Source organism: Papaver somniferum, chromosome 2 (genome assembly GCF_003573695.1).
Source record: "Papaver somniferum cultivar HN1 chromosome 2, ASM357369v1, whole genome shotgun sequence".
In the NCBI taxonomy this organism is placed as follows: Eukaryota; Viridiplantae; Streptophyta; class Magnoliopsida; order Ranunculales; family Papaveraceae; genus Papaver; species Papaver somniferum.
Window position 1 is genome coordinate 166,529,072 of NC_039359.1, and position 15,168 is coordinate 166,544,239.

The 15,168-nt window shown below is 41.4% G+C and overlaps 1 protein-coding gene across 6 annotated transcripts; it reads left to right on the forward strand.

The window, feature by feature from the left end:
• The first annotated feature begins 985 nt into the window (after positions 1 to 985).
• On the forward strand, positions 986 to 14,899 carry LOC113349689 (E3 ubiquitin-protein ligase UPL2-like). Of its 6 annotated transcripts, none has more exons than XM_026593707.1 (18): positions 986 to 1,181; positions 1,285 to 1,412; positions 1,971 to 2,066; positions 2,146 to 2,352; positions 2,457 to 6,272; positions 6,366 to 9,102; positions 9,170 to 10,257; positions 10,347 to 10,652; positions 10,733 to 10,940; positions 11,203 to 11,471; positions 11,574 to 11,866; positions 11,960 to 13,073; positions 13,189 to 13,335; positions 13,475 to 13,555; positions 13,659 to 13,884; positions 13,978 to 14,117; positions 14,281 to 14,387; positions 14,504 to 14,899. In XM_026593707.1, exons 2-18 carry the CDS (start codon positions 1,314 to 1,316, stop codon positions 14,604 to 14,606), a joined length of 11,037 nt encoding a protein of 3,678 aa, XP_026449492.1. In that variant the 5' UTR covers positions 986 to 1,181; positions 1,285 to 1,313; the 3' UTR covers positions 14,607 to 14,899. The 6 variants fall into 6 exon arrangements, with proteins under 6 accessions (XP_026449492.1, XP_026449496.1, XP_026449491.1 ...); XM_026593711.1 differs by having other exon boundaries at positions 9,197 to 10,257; XM_026593706.1 differs by having other exon boundaries at positions 2,457 to 6,235; positions 6,329 to 9,102.
• The last annotated feature ends 269 nt before the right edge of the window (positions 14,900 to 15,168 follow it).

Genomic DNA, 15,168 nt, shown 5'->3' on the forward strand with positions numbered 1-15,168 from the left:
TAAACCAATTTATAAATCGGTTCGGTTTGTTACCGGTTATGTCAGTAACTTGTTCGGTTTGGTCGGTTTCCATAAACTGCAAAAAGATCAAGAGGTTTTTCAGTTTTTTCTTGTAAAAATTTATTTGAGCTTCATTAACCATATTTATTTGTTTACGATCCAATATATCATAATTCTTAGTTTGGAATCATACAGATATAGTATATATCACAGAGGAATAGAATATACATGAACTCAAATTCGAACATACTTGCATAAAACGATATAGGTGATAACGTAGTCGACGACGAGGACAATTGATATTTATCCTTTTATCACGTTTCCAGATCTTGATGTGATCGACATCTTGACGAGTTCAAGTTTATACAAGCAATACTAGACAACCTTGAAGCTGCTCCTTATTTGATTCACATGTTTAAAGAAAATAAATTAGAATACAAGTGCTCAGAAAGAGAAAGAGGGAATAGTGGAGAGGGAGAGACAGAGAGGGAAAGGAAGAAAGGAGAGGCACGGATGAAAATGAACATCTTAAAATAACGCCGACATACTAACTAGGGTTACTACTCCTTTACTATCCAACAGTTGAGGTTTCAGTTTCGGTTTGAGCGGTCGGTGATGAAACAACCACCGATAAGTACCGTTAATTTATCGGTTTTAAAAATGAAAAATGTTGTCAACCGTTTGATCAATGATTCAGTTCATGATTCGTTTGGATCGGCCTATCGGGTTGGATCGATTTTGTGTAGCTTAAACATCTATACGCTGGTTTAAGATCATAGGGCCAAGGCCTTACCCTTTTTTCTTCTTTTACTAATGTCGGTTTAAGATGGTTCCACAAATCTGACACACTAACCAAATATAAAGAGGCGACGAAGTGCGTAGACCTAGGTAAACCCTACACAGCACATATACAACACAGTTTTTTTTTTTTTTGAGAACCATATACAACACACGGGTGAATAGTGAAGCTTCAATTTTTGCTCCTCCTCGTCGTTATATATTATTGCGTCTCTCTTCTCTCCTTATTTTTCCCCTTTCAAAAGAGTCTATTCTTCTTCTCTCTCTCAACTTTGGGGGTTTTTCTCTTCTTCTTTTGCTGCTGCTTCACTTTATTCTCTCTCAATAGTCGCACAATCGGATGTGCTATTCGTTCTCGTGTACACCTCGAAACCCCTACTCAGGTTTTTCTATCTTGTTCCATTACAGTTTCCTTATCTATTGATGACCTAGTTATCGATTTTTGGGTTTTTTCTTAATGAGAAGTTTATTTGTGTTGTTTTACAGTTATCTGAGAAAATAGGGAAGATCTACTAATGGCTTCCTTGAGATCGAGTTTGCCAGCTAGGTTGCGGCATCTCTTATCTGGTGATGGAGGAGCTGTTGGTCCTTCTCTAAAGCTCGAGTCTGAGCCTGTAAGTATTTTGTTTTTCTTACTTGGTTTTGTTTTTTTGCATGCTTTACTAAGGATTTTTAGGGTTTGATTATGTTTTATGCTAGGGCTTTAGTTAGGTTGTTTCTTATTGTTTATGTAGTAGTGTTGTTGTAATTGATTTTATTTGTTACACTTTTCAATGCTAACTTAACTGTATTGTATTGGTTTATTGTCTATAAAGAGAATCAGATTCTGAATGGTTTAAGTATTTAGTGTCAGTTGATTGATTCCCTTTACTAGAACAGTTCTGCCTAGTTGATTACCCAATTAAAAAAGATGGGTTATATTAGAAGCTTATTCAATCACTAAAATTTTGTTATGAAACAATCATACTTGTAAAGCACAGTTGTGCATTACTATCTCTAGCAATATATCACTTTCATATAGTATAGACACACTTTACAAGTTTGCTTATTCTGTCATTGGGATCAATGTCTTCATTGATTTCTCTTTAAAGTTTCTCTTTTGCTTCTTCTTTTACCCATCTCTTGTAATTAACTTGGACGTGTAATTCTGACCATTTCCCTAATATTCACAGCCTCCTTCAATTAAGACTTTTATTGATAATGTGATCAAGACTCCATTACATGATATAGCCATACCTCTTACAGGCTTCAGATGGGAGTACAATAAGGTATGAACAATTTCTAGTTCGAGTTTTTGTTTTCTGTATCCATTTACTGTTCGGTTGCTTATTTGGACTAATTTTTCAGGGAAATTTTCACCATTGGAGGCCGCTTTTTTTGCATTTTGAGACCTTTTTCAAGACATATATCTCTCATAGGAGAGATCTTCTATTATCTGATAACATTTTGGACAATGATGACGCTTTCCCCAAGCATGCCATCCTGCAGATTTTAAGGGTGATGCAAACAATTCTAGAGAATTGCCCTAACAAGAGTTCATTTGCCGGAGTAGAGGTATCCTTCAGATTACTTGGTTTTCTTATATTACTCGTGAACTTTCATTTACCCCAAGACCATGGTATTCATCTAATATTTTATTCTGTATGTTACCGCACCAGCATTTCAAGCTCTTACTTGCATCAACAGACCCAGAGATTCTTATTGCTACTTTGGAGACTCTCTGTACTTTGGTGAAGATAAACCCGTCGAAGCTACATGTGAGTGGCAAGTTGATAGGGTTGGGCTCGATAAATAGTTATCTTCTCAGTCTGGCACAAGGATGGGGAAGCAAAGAAGAAGGACTGGGTCTATATACATGTATTACATCAAATGAGAGAATAGAAGAGGACCCTTCTTCCTCTCTGTCTGATGTGGATAAGGAAGGTGCCAAATCTCAATATAGGTTAGGTTCAACCCTTTATTTTGAATTCCATGGGGTTAGTGCTCAGAGCACTGAGGGAAGCGGTGCCATGACAAAGTCTTCTGACTTGCGTGTCATACACATTTCTGATCTGCATACACAGCAGGAAGATGATTTATTATTGCTGAAGCAGTGTGTCGAGCAATACAATGTACCTCAAGAGCACAGGTTCTCATTGCTGTCCAGAATTAGATATGCCCGGTCTTTCTGTTCTCCTAGCGCCTGCAGACTTTATAGCAGGATCTGCCTTCTTGCATTTATTGTGCTTGTGCAATCTAATGATGCTCATGATGAGATTGTGTCTTTCTTTGCGAATGAGCCGGAGTACACAAACGAGTTGATCAAGATTGTTCGATCAGAGGAAACTATCCCTGGAACCATCAAGACCCTTGCTATGCTTGCGTTAGCTGCACAGTTGGCTGCATATTCATCATCTCATGATCGGGCCCGCATACTGAGTGGATCAAGCATCATCGCTGCTGGGGGGAACCGCATGGTTCTTCTGAATGTGTTTCAGAAAGCCGTTTCGTCAATGAAGAGTTCTAATGATCCGTCAACTCTTTCTTTGGTTGAAGCACTTCTACAATTTTACATGCTCCATGTTATATCCTCTTCAAGTTCAGGGAGCGCCATTAGAGGTTCAGGAATGGTTCCAACACTCTTGCCTGTACTTCAAGATGTTGAGTCTGCACATATGCATCTGGTCTGTCTTGCTGTAAAAGCTCTGCAGAAACTCATGAATTATAGTAATGCTGCTGTTTCTCTGTTCAAAGATTTGGGTGGAGTAGAACTCTTGGCTCAGAGGTTACATATTGAAGTAAATAGAGTTATTGGTTTGTCTGGTCCAAATGATAACTCAATGATCGTGGAAGACATATCAAATTTTGACGATGATCATTTGTATGCACAGAAGCGCCTCATCAAGGCTTTACTGAAGGCACTCGGTTCTGCCACTTATGCCCCTGCAAACTCTTCAAGGTCACATAACTCTCATGATAACTCATTGCCCATCTCTTTGTCAACCATTTTTCGTAACGTTGAGCGATTTGGGGGGGACATTTATTTCTCAGCAGTGACTGTTATGAATGAACTTATCCACAAGGACCCGACTTGTTTCTCTGCATTGCATGAATTGGGTCTTCCTGCAGCCTTTCTGTCTTCAGTGGCGGCTGGAATACTTCCATCCTCAAAAGCTATAACATGTGTTCCTAGTGGGTTAGGTGCGATCTGTCTTAATGCGAAAGGCTTAGAGGCAGTTAATGACACCACGGCTTTGCGATTCCTTGTAGACATCTTCACTTCCAGGAAATATGTGTTAGCTATGAACGAGGGTGTTGTCCCTTTGGCAAATGCAGTGGAAGAGCTTTTGCGGCATGTGTCTTCATTGAGAGGCACTGGTGTTGACCTAATAATCGAAGTTATTGATAAACTTGGTGCCTTCGGGGATGATGGGTGTTCTGGGTCATCTGAAAAAGGGGAAAGCAGTAATGCAATGGAAACAGACTCTGAAGACAAAAAAAGTGAAGGTCAGGGAAGCTTAGTTAGTACAGCCAATTCAACTTCTGATGGCATCAGCGATGAGCGATTTGTTCAGCTGTGCATCTTTCATGTGATGGTACTTGTTCACAGAACAATGGAAAACTCAGAAACTTGTAGATTATTTGTTGAGAAGAAGGGGATTGATGCTTTGATGAGGCTTTTGTTGCGACCTAGCATTGCTCAATCATCTGAAGGGATGTCTATTGCTTTGCACAGCACTGTGGTTTTTAAGGGTTTTACCCAGCATCACTCTGCTCCGTTGGCACATGCCTTCTGTGTCTCTCTTAGGGAAAATTTGAAGAAAGCTCTAGGAGGGTTTGATTCGGCATCTGGTTCATTTTTGCTGGCTCCGAAGTCCACACCTGATAAAGCGATTTTTTCTTGCCTTTTTATTGTGGAGTTCCTTCTCTTTCTTGCTGCATCTAGAGATAACCGTTGGGTAGCTGCTTTACTGATGGAGTTTGGTAATGATAGCAAGGATGTCCTGGAAGATATAGGGCGTGTCCATCGAGAGGTTTTATGGCAGATAGCTCTCCTTGAAGATACACCAGTTGACATTGAGGATAACAGTTCTGGTTCCACAACCGATGCACAGAAATTAGAAACAAATGCAGATCAAAGCGACGAACAGAGAGTCAACTCTTTTAGGCAGCAACTTGATCCCTTACTCAGGCGAAGATCATCTGGATGGAGTGTTGAATCTCAATTTTTTGACCTTATAAACATGTATCGAGATCTTGGTCGTGCAAGTGGTGGTCCGCAGAGGCTTGGTATGGATGGTTCTTCTAATCCACTGCTTAGATCTGGCCATCAGTTTCATGTAGCTGGCTCTTCTGAAGTTAGTGGGTCTAGTAAAGTGGAAGGTGATAAGCAGAGATCATACTATTCATTGTGCTGTGACATGATGAGATCACTTTCTTATCATATCAGCCATCTATTCTCAGAGTTGGGAAAAGTTATGTTGCTTCCTTCACGTCGTCGGGAAGATTCTTTTAATGTGTCCCCTGCTTCAAAGTCCGTTGCTTCCACTTTTGCCTCCATTGTCTTGGGACACTTGAATTTTGGTGGGCATGTTGATCCTTCTAAATCAGAGGCTTCCATATCAACTAAGTGTAGGTTCCTTGGTAAGGTTATTGATTTTGCAGATGGCATTCTGCTTGACAGATCAGACTCCTGCAATGCTATTTTAGTGAACTGCTTCTATGGCCATGGGGTTGTTCAGGCAGTATTGACCACTTTTGAAGCTACAAGTCAATTACTTTTTGCAGTCAACAGAGCCCCAGCCTCCCCCATGGAGACAGATGACCTGAAATCTAACCAGGGTGACAAGGACGAAGCAGACCACTCTTGGATATATGGTCCGTTGGCCAGTTATGGTACACTAATGGATCACCTAGTCACTTCAAACCTGATCATTTCTTCTTTCACAAAGCATTTGCTTGGACAGCCTCTTACAAATGGAAACATTTCTTTTCCAAGAGATGCAGAAGCATTTGTAAAGGTTCTCCAATCCATGGTTCTGAAGGCAGTGCTTCCCATATGGACTCATCCTCAATTTAGTGACTGCAGTTACGAGTTCATTACGACCATTGTTTCCATCATGAGGCATATATATTCTGGAGTGGAAGTTAAAAATGTTACTAGCAGCAGTGGAACTCGTGCAAGTGGTCCTCCTCCAAATGAAGCTGCTATATCAACAATTGAAGAGATGGGCTTTACCAGGTTGAGGGCTGAAGAAGCTCTGAGGCAAGTGGGAACAGATAGTGTTGAGATGGCAATGGAGTGGTTGTTTTCACATCCGGAGGAGGTCCTAGAAGATGATGATGAACTTGCTCGAGCTCTTGCTATGTCTCTTGGGTCTGGGAAGTCGGCCATGGAAGATGATGAAAAAGAGGTCATCCCAGATCAGGAGGAAGAAGCACTCCAGCTTCCACCCGTTGATGAACTGTTATTAACGTGTGCAAGGCTTTTGCAGGTGAAAGAATCTTTAACTTTTCCTTCAGAGGACTGCTTATAATGATATGCTTCCGCTGATGAACTGTTACTAACGTGTACACGGCTTTTGCAGGTGAAAGAATCTCTAGCTTTTCCTATCAGAGACCTGCTTGTAATGATATGCTCCCAAAATGATGGTGAATACAGGGCTAAAGTTATTACCTTCATAATTGACCATGTAAAGCTATGCAGTTCTGTTTCTGAAAGTGGAACCAGCAATGTGCTATCTGCACTTTTCCATGTTCTAGCCCTGGTTCTTCATGAGGATGCAGTGGCACGAAAAGTTGCCTTGGAAAATGGGCTGGTAACTATTGCTTCTGATTTGCTTTCTCAGTGGGACCCAAGTTCACAAGGAGGGGAGAAACTGCATGTGCCGAAGTGGGTCACATCATCTTTTCTTGCAATTGATCGTCTATTGCAAGTAGATCCGAAACTGGGTTCTGAGCTTCCAGAGCAGTTGAAAAAAGATGTTCCAGATACCAATCAATCATCACTTGTTATTGGTGAGGACAAGCCTAACAAATTGCAATCTACGTTGGGATTAGGTCAACCTGGCATTGGGGTTCAGGAGCAGAAAAGACTTGTTGAGATTGCTTGTAGGTGTATTAAGCTGCAACTTCCTTCTGAAACCATGCATGTGATTCTCCAGCTATGTGCTACACTTACCAGAACTCATGCTGTTGCTGTGAGCTTTCTCGACGAGGGTGGTTTGCCGTCACTGCTTTCTTTACCGACATGTAGCCTCTTTTCCGGATTTGATAACATTGCTGCTACCATAGTCCGTCATATTCTTGAAGATCCCCAGACACTTCAGCAAGCAATGGAAACTGAGATACGCCATAGCTTAGTGGCCGCAACAAATAGGCATTCAAATGGAAGGCTGACTCCACGCAATTTTCTGCTAAATTTAGCTTCTGTCATCTCTAGGGATCCAGTGGTCTTTATGCAAGCTTCGCAGTCCACTTGTCAAATTGAGATGGTTGGTGATAGACCATATGTTGTGTTACTGAAAGATCGTGAGAAAGACAAGTCCAAGGAGAAAGAAAAGCGTCAATCTGCTGATGGGAAACCTGTTTCATGCGATATTAACACTCAGACTCCTGGGAGTGGCAGCGCTAAGGGCTTGGATTCAAATATCAAAAGTGCCAAAGTTCATCGAAAATCTCCTCAGAGTTTTACAAGCGTGATTGAACTTCTTTTGGATTCTGTAATTACCTATGTACCATCTCCACAAAATGACAGTTCAGGTGATGGGTTTTCTGGTGCCCCAACATTATCAAAAATGGACATTGATGACACTGCGAATAAAGGGAAAGGAAAGGCAATTGAGACAGTGCCTGAAAATAATGAGACCAGTGGCCAAGAAGCTTCTGCATCTCTTGCAAAGACAGTTTTTGTTCTGAAGTTGTTGACCGAGATACTTTTGACATACTCCTCTTCCGTGCCTATTCTTCTTCGAAGAGATGCCGAGATCAGCAACTGCAGAGGTCCTCCTCTAATGGGCCCTCCTGACATTTGCAGTGGAGGAATATTTCATCATATTCTTCACAAGTTTCTTCCTTATGCTGGAAGCCACAAGAAGGAAAAGAAAGTTGACGGCGACTGGAGGCAGAAACTAGCAACCAGGGCTGGCCAGTTTTTGGTTGCCTCTTGCATACGCTCAACAGAGGGGAGGAAGAGGGTTTTCACGGATATCAATAACGTGTTTATTGAGTTTGTAGAATCATCTATTGGTTTCAGGCCTCCGGATTGCTATATTCAAGCGTATACTGATCTTCTCAATGATATCCTAGCTGCTCGCTCTCCTACGGGTTCATATATTTCAGCTGAAGCCTCAGCAACATACATAGAAGTTGGACTAGTGAAATCGATGACTAAAGCTCTTCGTGTCTTGGACCTTGATCATGCTGATTCGTCTAAGGTTGTCACTGGGATGGTTAAGGCTCTTGAGTTGGTGACGAAGGAACATGTTCACGCTTCTGACTCCACAAAGGGTGAGAACTTAGAAAAGCCTGCTGATGAGAACCAAATAGAACGAACTGAAGCTGGTGTTGATAGGTTCCAACCATCAGAGACTGCTGATCATAACGAAATTGTATCTGATCATGTCGGGCCTTTCAATGCAGTACAGACATCTGTCAGCTCAGAATTTGTCACAGATGATATGGAAAATGATGGGGATCTTGATGGAGGTTTCGGTCCAGGAGCTCAAGATGACTTCATGCATGAATCTGAAGAAACTGGCATTCTTGAGAATGGAATGGAAACTGTAGGAATAAGATTTGACATCCAACGGAATGGGCAAAATGACCTTGCTGATGAAGAAGATGATGATGATGATGAGATGTCAGAGGATGATGAGGGAGATGAAGTTGACGAAGACGATGATGAAGATGAGGATGATGATGAAGAACATCATGACCTTGATGAAGATGAAGTTCATCACATGTCGCATCCTGACACAGATCAGGAAGATCAAGAAATTGACGAAGATGAATTTGATGAAGATGTGATGGAGGAAGAGGATGAGGATGAGGAGGATGACGAAGATGGTGTAATTCTCAGGTTGGAGGAGGGTATAAATGGGATAAATGTTTTTGACCATATTGAGGTTTTTGGTAGGGAAAATAATTTCCCTAATGACGCTCTGCATGTGATGCCTGTTGAAGTTTTTGGTTCTAGACGCCAAGGGCGGACGACATCGATTTACAATCTTCTAGGAAGAAGTGTTGATAATGGAGCACCTTCTCAACATCCTCTCCTGACTGAACCTTCTTCTTCGTTGCATCCATCTCCGTTTAGACAATCAGGTAAGTTCTTAAACTGAGTGTGCCTGTTACTTAACTGTCATTTTTTGATTTTTAATCTTATTGTTAGATAATGCAGGTGATATTATCTTATCAGATAGGAATTTGGAGAATGCTTCATCCCGGCTGGATACTATTTTCCGGTCACTGAGGAGTGGTGGCCGGCATGGACATCGTTTCAATATGTGGGTAGAGGATAGCCAACAACGAGGTGGTTCCAGTGCACCTGTTATTCCACAAGGTCTTGAGGAGCTGCTTGTTTCCCAGTTGAGAAGACCAACTCCTGAAAAACCTTCTGAAAATACAAATGACATGGATGTCCAAGCTGAAGGGGAGGGAGCTCAGTTAGAACAACAAGAAACAGGAGTAGCAGTAGGGCCACCTGTTGAAAGCAATGGAGAAACTTCTATCCCAGCATCCAGTTCTGAGTTGGTAGAAGCTGAAAACAGTAATGTTGCTCCAGAAGCCAATGAATTTCTTCAAGGAGCAGATGCATCATCAGCGCATGCTCAAGCTGTTGACATGCAGTATGAACGCAATGGAACTGTTGTGCGGGATGTTGAAGCGGTAAGCCAAGAGAGCAGTGAAAGTGGAGCAACCCTAGGGGAAAGTCTCCGTAGCCTTGAAGTGGAAATTGGAAGTGCTGATGGCCATGATGATGGAGGAGAAAGACAAGGATCTACAGATAGATTGCCGTTGGGTGATCTTCAGCCAGCACGGCCAAGAAGAGCAAATCCATTAACAAATCCCATGCCACCTAGTAGCAGAGATGCTTCACTTCACAGCGTTAGTGAAGTGTCGGAAAATCCTGATCAAGGAGCAGATCAAAGTGTTCTAGCTAGCGACCAGCAGATTGACAGGGCAACTGATTCCAGTTCAATTGATCCTGCATTCCTGGATGCACTACCAGAGGAGTTGCGTGCTGAAGTACTGTCTGCTCAACAAGGTCAAGTGGCACAACCTTCGAATGCCCAACCTGAGAATGCAAATGATATAGATCCTGAATTCCTAGCAGCCCTCCCTCCAGATATCCGTGCAGAGGTTTTAGCACAGCAGCAAGCTCAGAGATTGCACCAATCCCAGGAGCTGGAAGGGCAACCTGTTGAAATGGATACCGTTTCCATTATAGCCACATTCCCTGCTGAATTAAGAGAAGAGGTGCAGCCAAATGATTGTTTAGATTTTTTGTGCATTCTGTATACATGTTTCTTTAGATCTCATTTGTTAATTAAATATGGTCATTTCAGGTGCTATTGACATCATCTGATGCTGTTCTTGCCAATCTAACCCCTGCCCTTGTTGCGGAGGCAACTATGTTACGAGAAAGAGTGGCACATCGTTACCATAGTCGTACCCTTTTTGGTATGTATCCTAGAAACCGCAGAGGAGAATCTTCTAGGCGGGGTGATGCTCCTGGATCGAGTGTAGACAGAGCTGGTGGGAACCTCGCTTCCCGCAGATCCGTAGGTGGGAAATTAATCGAAGCTGAAGGGGCACCTTTAGTTGACACAGAAGCTTTGAAGGCATTGATACGGTTGCTTCGTATTGTCCAGGTGCGCGTTTAGTGAAATTAAGTTTGACCTCATGGTTTCTCTTTCATATTATTCAAAATATTAACGTAATCCTTTTTCAGCCCATCTATAAAGGTCAGTTGCAGAAGCTTCTTTTGAACCTATGTGCTCATCATGAGAGTAGAGCTGGTTTGGTGCAAATTCTGATGGATATGCTGATGCTTGATACACGCAAGCCTGTCCATCAATTAAGTGATGGGTCAGAGCCCTCATATAGGCTGTATTCTTGCCAGAGTTATGTTATGTACTCTCGCCCTCAATTTTTAGATGGTACGCCTTGTTTACTGTTTGGATCTCCTCCAACGCATTTCTATGTGTATTCTTAAATATATCCACCATCTCCTGACTATAATTATGTGAATCACTTCCATCGTCTATGTGGTTTATGGTGTGCAATTTACATCTGTGTATACATGGTTTGGAGAAAGGCAAAGTTGATTGGCATGAGTTCTTGTCAGACTTTAGTAACTAATATCTGGATAAACTTTTATACTTCATAATTTATAATTTCTTTTTTGGACTATCTTTTCAGGGGTTCCTCCCTTGGTGTCCCGACGTATTCTTGAAACTCTCACCTACTTGGCACGAAATCATCCAAATGTGGCAAAGCTTTTGCTCCAGCTCGAGCTGCCTCGTTCTCCTGCAAGAGAGTTGCATGGATCTGATCAGGGGCGTGGCAAAGCTGTGATGGTTATGGAAGAGGATGATAAGCAGCATCAGGAAGGGGATGCGTCGATTGTCTTGCTTTTGAGTTTGTTGAATCTTCCACTTTATTTGAGGAGCATTGCTCATCTAGAACAAGTAAGCAAGCAAGCAAGCTTCTGCATTTTACAAATACCATTGAAATTCCCTGAGATGTAATCACTGATGATCTGTGTTATCTTTCTTCTATTTATTTTTCAGTTGCTAAATTTATTGGAAGTTGTCATTGATAATGCTGAAAGTAGCTCCAACACGTCTAATACGACAGAAGTATCGCCTACTGAGCAACCGTCTGGCCCTGAAATAGCGGCTTCTGATGCGGGGTTAAATTCTGATGTGGGTGCCTCTTCTAATGATGCTATGCCAGCCAAAAGTGAAACCTCTAAACCTTCCACATCTTCTCATGCAAATAAGGAATGTGACGTTCACTCTGTACTACTTGGCCTACCACAAGCTGAACTCAGGCTTTTATGCTCTTTGCTTGCACGTGAAGGGTATGATCTAACTCTTGATTCTATTTGTTTTACGGGAACCTGCATCTACTGTCCTCGTCTTCCCATTACTTATAATACTTTTTGGTATTGCAGTTTATCAGACAATGCTTATGCTCTTGTCGGTGAGGTTTTAAAGAAGTTGGTGGCTATTGCTCCAACTTATTGCCATTTATTTATCAGAGAGTTAGCAACTTCAGTAGAAAACCTTTCTAGATCTGCCATTGGTGAATTGCAAGTATTTGGAGAAGCAGAAAAGGCACTGCTTAGCTCAACTTCCAATGATGGTACTGCAATCCTGAGGGTTCTACAAGCACTAAGCTCTCTTGTTGCATGCTTGCAAGAGAAGAAGAAAGATCCTGAAGGAAAAGATCAGACTGATACTCAAACTCAGGTGCGGGGGATAAATTCAGTTTTGGATCCCTTATGGTTGGAGTTAAGCACATGCATAAGCAAGATAGAGAGCTACTCAGATGCTGTTCCTGATTTATTCCCTGCATCCAGAAGCTTATCACCCACGACAGCAAGTGCAGTATCCCCACTTCCTGCGGGTACTCAGAATGTGTTGCCATATATTGAATCGTTCTTTGTAACATGTGAGAAGTTAGATCCTTTACAAGCAGGAGCCAGTAATGACCTCTCTGCTGCTGGGACTTCTGAAATTGAAGAGGCCACAACTTCCTCCGGACAGCAGAGGACAACTTCGGCTTCCAATGCAAAAGGTGATGAGAAAAATGCTGTATTTGTGAAGTTCTCAGAAAAGCATAGGAAGCTGTTGAATGCTTTTATAAGACAAAACCCTGGGCTGCTCGAAAAGTCATTCTCTCTGATGTTGAAGGTGCCGCGTTTTATCGACTTCGACAACAAGCGGTCTCACTTCAGATCAAAAATAAAGCACCAGCATGACCATCATCATAGTCCATTGAGAATTTCAGTCAGAAGAGCTTACATTCTCGAAGATTCATATAACCAGCTGCGCATGCGTTCCACCCAAGATCTAAAGGGGAGGTTGACTGTTCATTTCCAGGGAGAGGAAGGAATTGATGCTGGTGGACTTACAAGGGAGTGGTATCAGTTGTTGTCAAGGGTTATTTTTGACAAGGGGGCGCTACTTTTTACAACAGTTGGTAATGAGTCAACATTTCAGCCGAATCCCAACTCTGTTTACCAGACAGAACATCTTTCATACTTCAAGTTTGTTGGCCGAGTGGTGTGTTTCTATCTCTCTTGCAACTATCGTAACTGGGTCTCTTGTATTTATTTGATTGCTAATTGCTAAGTCATCTCATGATGATGGGCTTATAATATTCTTTCACTGGGTGCAGGTTGGGAAAGCTCTGTTCGACGGGCAGCTTCTTGATGTTCACTTTACTCGATCATTCTATAAGCATATCTTAGGGGTCAAAGTGACCTATCATGACATTGAGGCTATAGATCCTGATTACTTCAAAAATTTAAAATGGATGCTTGAGGTACGCAATAAGTCTAATGCTTACTACTCGCAAGCTTTTCTGGTGTTCCTAATTTTTTTAACGGAATACTTAATTTATCTAATAATTTTAATCTTATGCTGATTTGATTGCTTAACTATTTCTTCTTTTCTTTCTATAGAATGACATTAGTGATGTGCTAGACCTAACTTTCAGCATGGACGCTGACGAGGAGAAGCTGATATTATATGAGAGGGCTGAGGTAATGCCAACTACCAATTGCGTTGGATGTTTTGATGGTCAATGATTTTGTTCAAAATATATTGATAACGATGTCATAAACACGCAACGATGGTGAAATGCAGGTCACTGATTATGAACTGATTCCTGGTGGGCGAAATATTCGTGTTACCGAGGAGAACAAGCATGAATATGTGGATCTTGTTGCTGAGCATCGGTTGACAACTGCTATCCGTCCCCAGATTAATGCATTTTTGGAAGGTTTTAATGAGTTGATCTCACGGGAGTTGATATCTATTTTCAATGACAAGGAGCTGGAGTTGTTGATTAGCGGGCTTCCAGACATCGACTGTGAGTTCATCTTCTCTACTTTATGCATGTTTAGGGTTTCATTTGTTTTTGTTGAAGACTTGTTATCCTGATTCCACTTCAAAAAAACATCAGTGGACGACATGAGAGCGAATACCGAGTATTCTGGCTACAGCTCTGCTTCACCCATTATCCAATGGTTTTGGGAGGTGGCTCAAGGTTTTAGCAAGGAGGATAAAGCTCGTCTCTTGCAGTTTGTGACTGGCACATCAAAGGTACTGGTTGCTTTATAATCTTTATGCTTCCTAGAATTTTGTTATAGTTTTGTCAGAAATCTTATGATAAATAAAGGTTTATTGCTCTGTGCAACCAGCAGCACACACACACACATCTTGTGTAGTTTAGGTTCTGATATGCATTATTTACAACCTTGTGAAGGTACCTTTGGAAGGTTTTAGCGCTCTCCAGGGAATTTCAGGCTCGCAGAGGTTTCAGATTCACAAGGCCTATGGCAGCGCTGATCACCTGCCTTCTGCTCACACATGGTACTCTCTTTGTTTCTACATCTTCATTTTTCTCAATTTTCCCTAGTTTCCTTTTTCCTTTTTTGTCTTATTCGTTTCAAGGATGAAATTAAACCAGATTGTTTTACTGAATGCAGTTTCAACCAGTTGGACCTACCTGAGTATCCCTCTAAACAGCATTTAGAGGAGAGACTGCTGCTGGCTATTCATGAAGCCAATGAAGGATTTGGTTTTGGTTGATTCATCGACCCCAGAAGGTCCAGGGTTAGGAGAAAACATGGTAGGGGGACCCTGAAGAAAGGGCACATTCGTGTAGATAATAGTGTTGTTAAAGAAGGAAGTTGGAGAAAATTGTGAAATGAGAGAAAGAGAGCCAGTGTTGGATAGATAAAATTTTAATGTTTATTTTACTGTACAGTAATTTTATTTTACTTTTGGAAGAATTACAATATTGATGCTAATGGTGAAAATTGCCGAGGCAGTTTTTGTAATTTGCCTATGCAACTATTCCATGGTCTTTTGTTCTTTTCTCACATTGTGTTTTTATATGTTACTAGTTAGTTGAAGGTAGAGGTAGAGGATTTTTGTGGTGTCAGTGCTATCAAGTAAGGAGTCTGCTCCACGGTTTAGTCGCTTTCATCTGTATTTTAAAAACAAAAACATAAATAACAAAGCCATGATCCTCTCTTCCTGTAGTTCGAGATGCCATAAAAGAAAAACAAATGTTAATTTGCTTATTGATTCCCTGCTCAGGAAACTGTAAAAATTGAAAACAAATAAACCAAAACCACTTTGGGTGTTT

Excerpts from the sequence above, each read along its gene's own strand:
- LOC113349689 (XM_026593707.1), top strand. The coding sequence starts at position 1,314 with ATGGCTTCCTTGAGATCGAGTTTGCCAGCTAGGTTGCGGCATCTCTTA. Across the intron at positions 2,353-2,456 it reads GTTCATTTGCCGGAGTAGAG|CATTTCAAGCTCTTACTTGC; the intron begins GTATCCTTCAGA and ends TTACCGCACCAG. Across the intron at positions 6,273-6,365 it reads CGTGTGCAAGGCTTTTGCAG|GTGAAAGAATCTCTAGCTTT; the intron begins GTGAAAGAATCT and ends CGGCTTTTGCAG.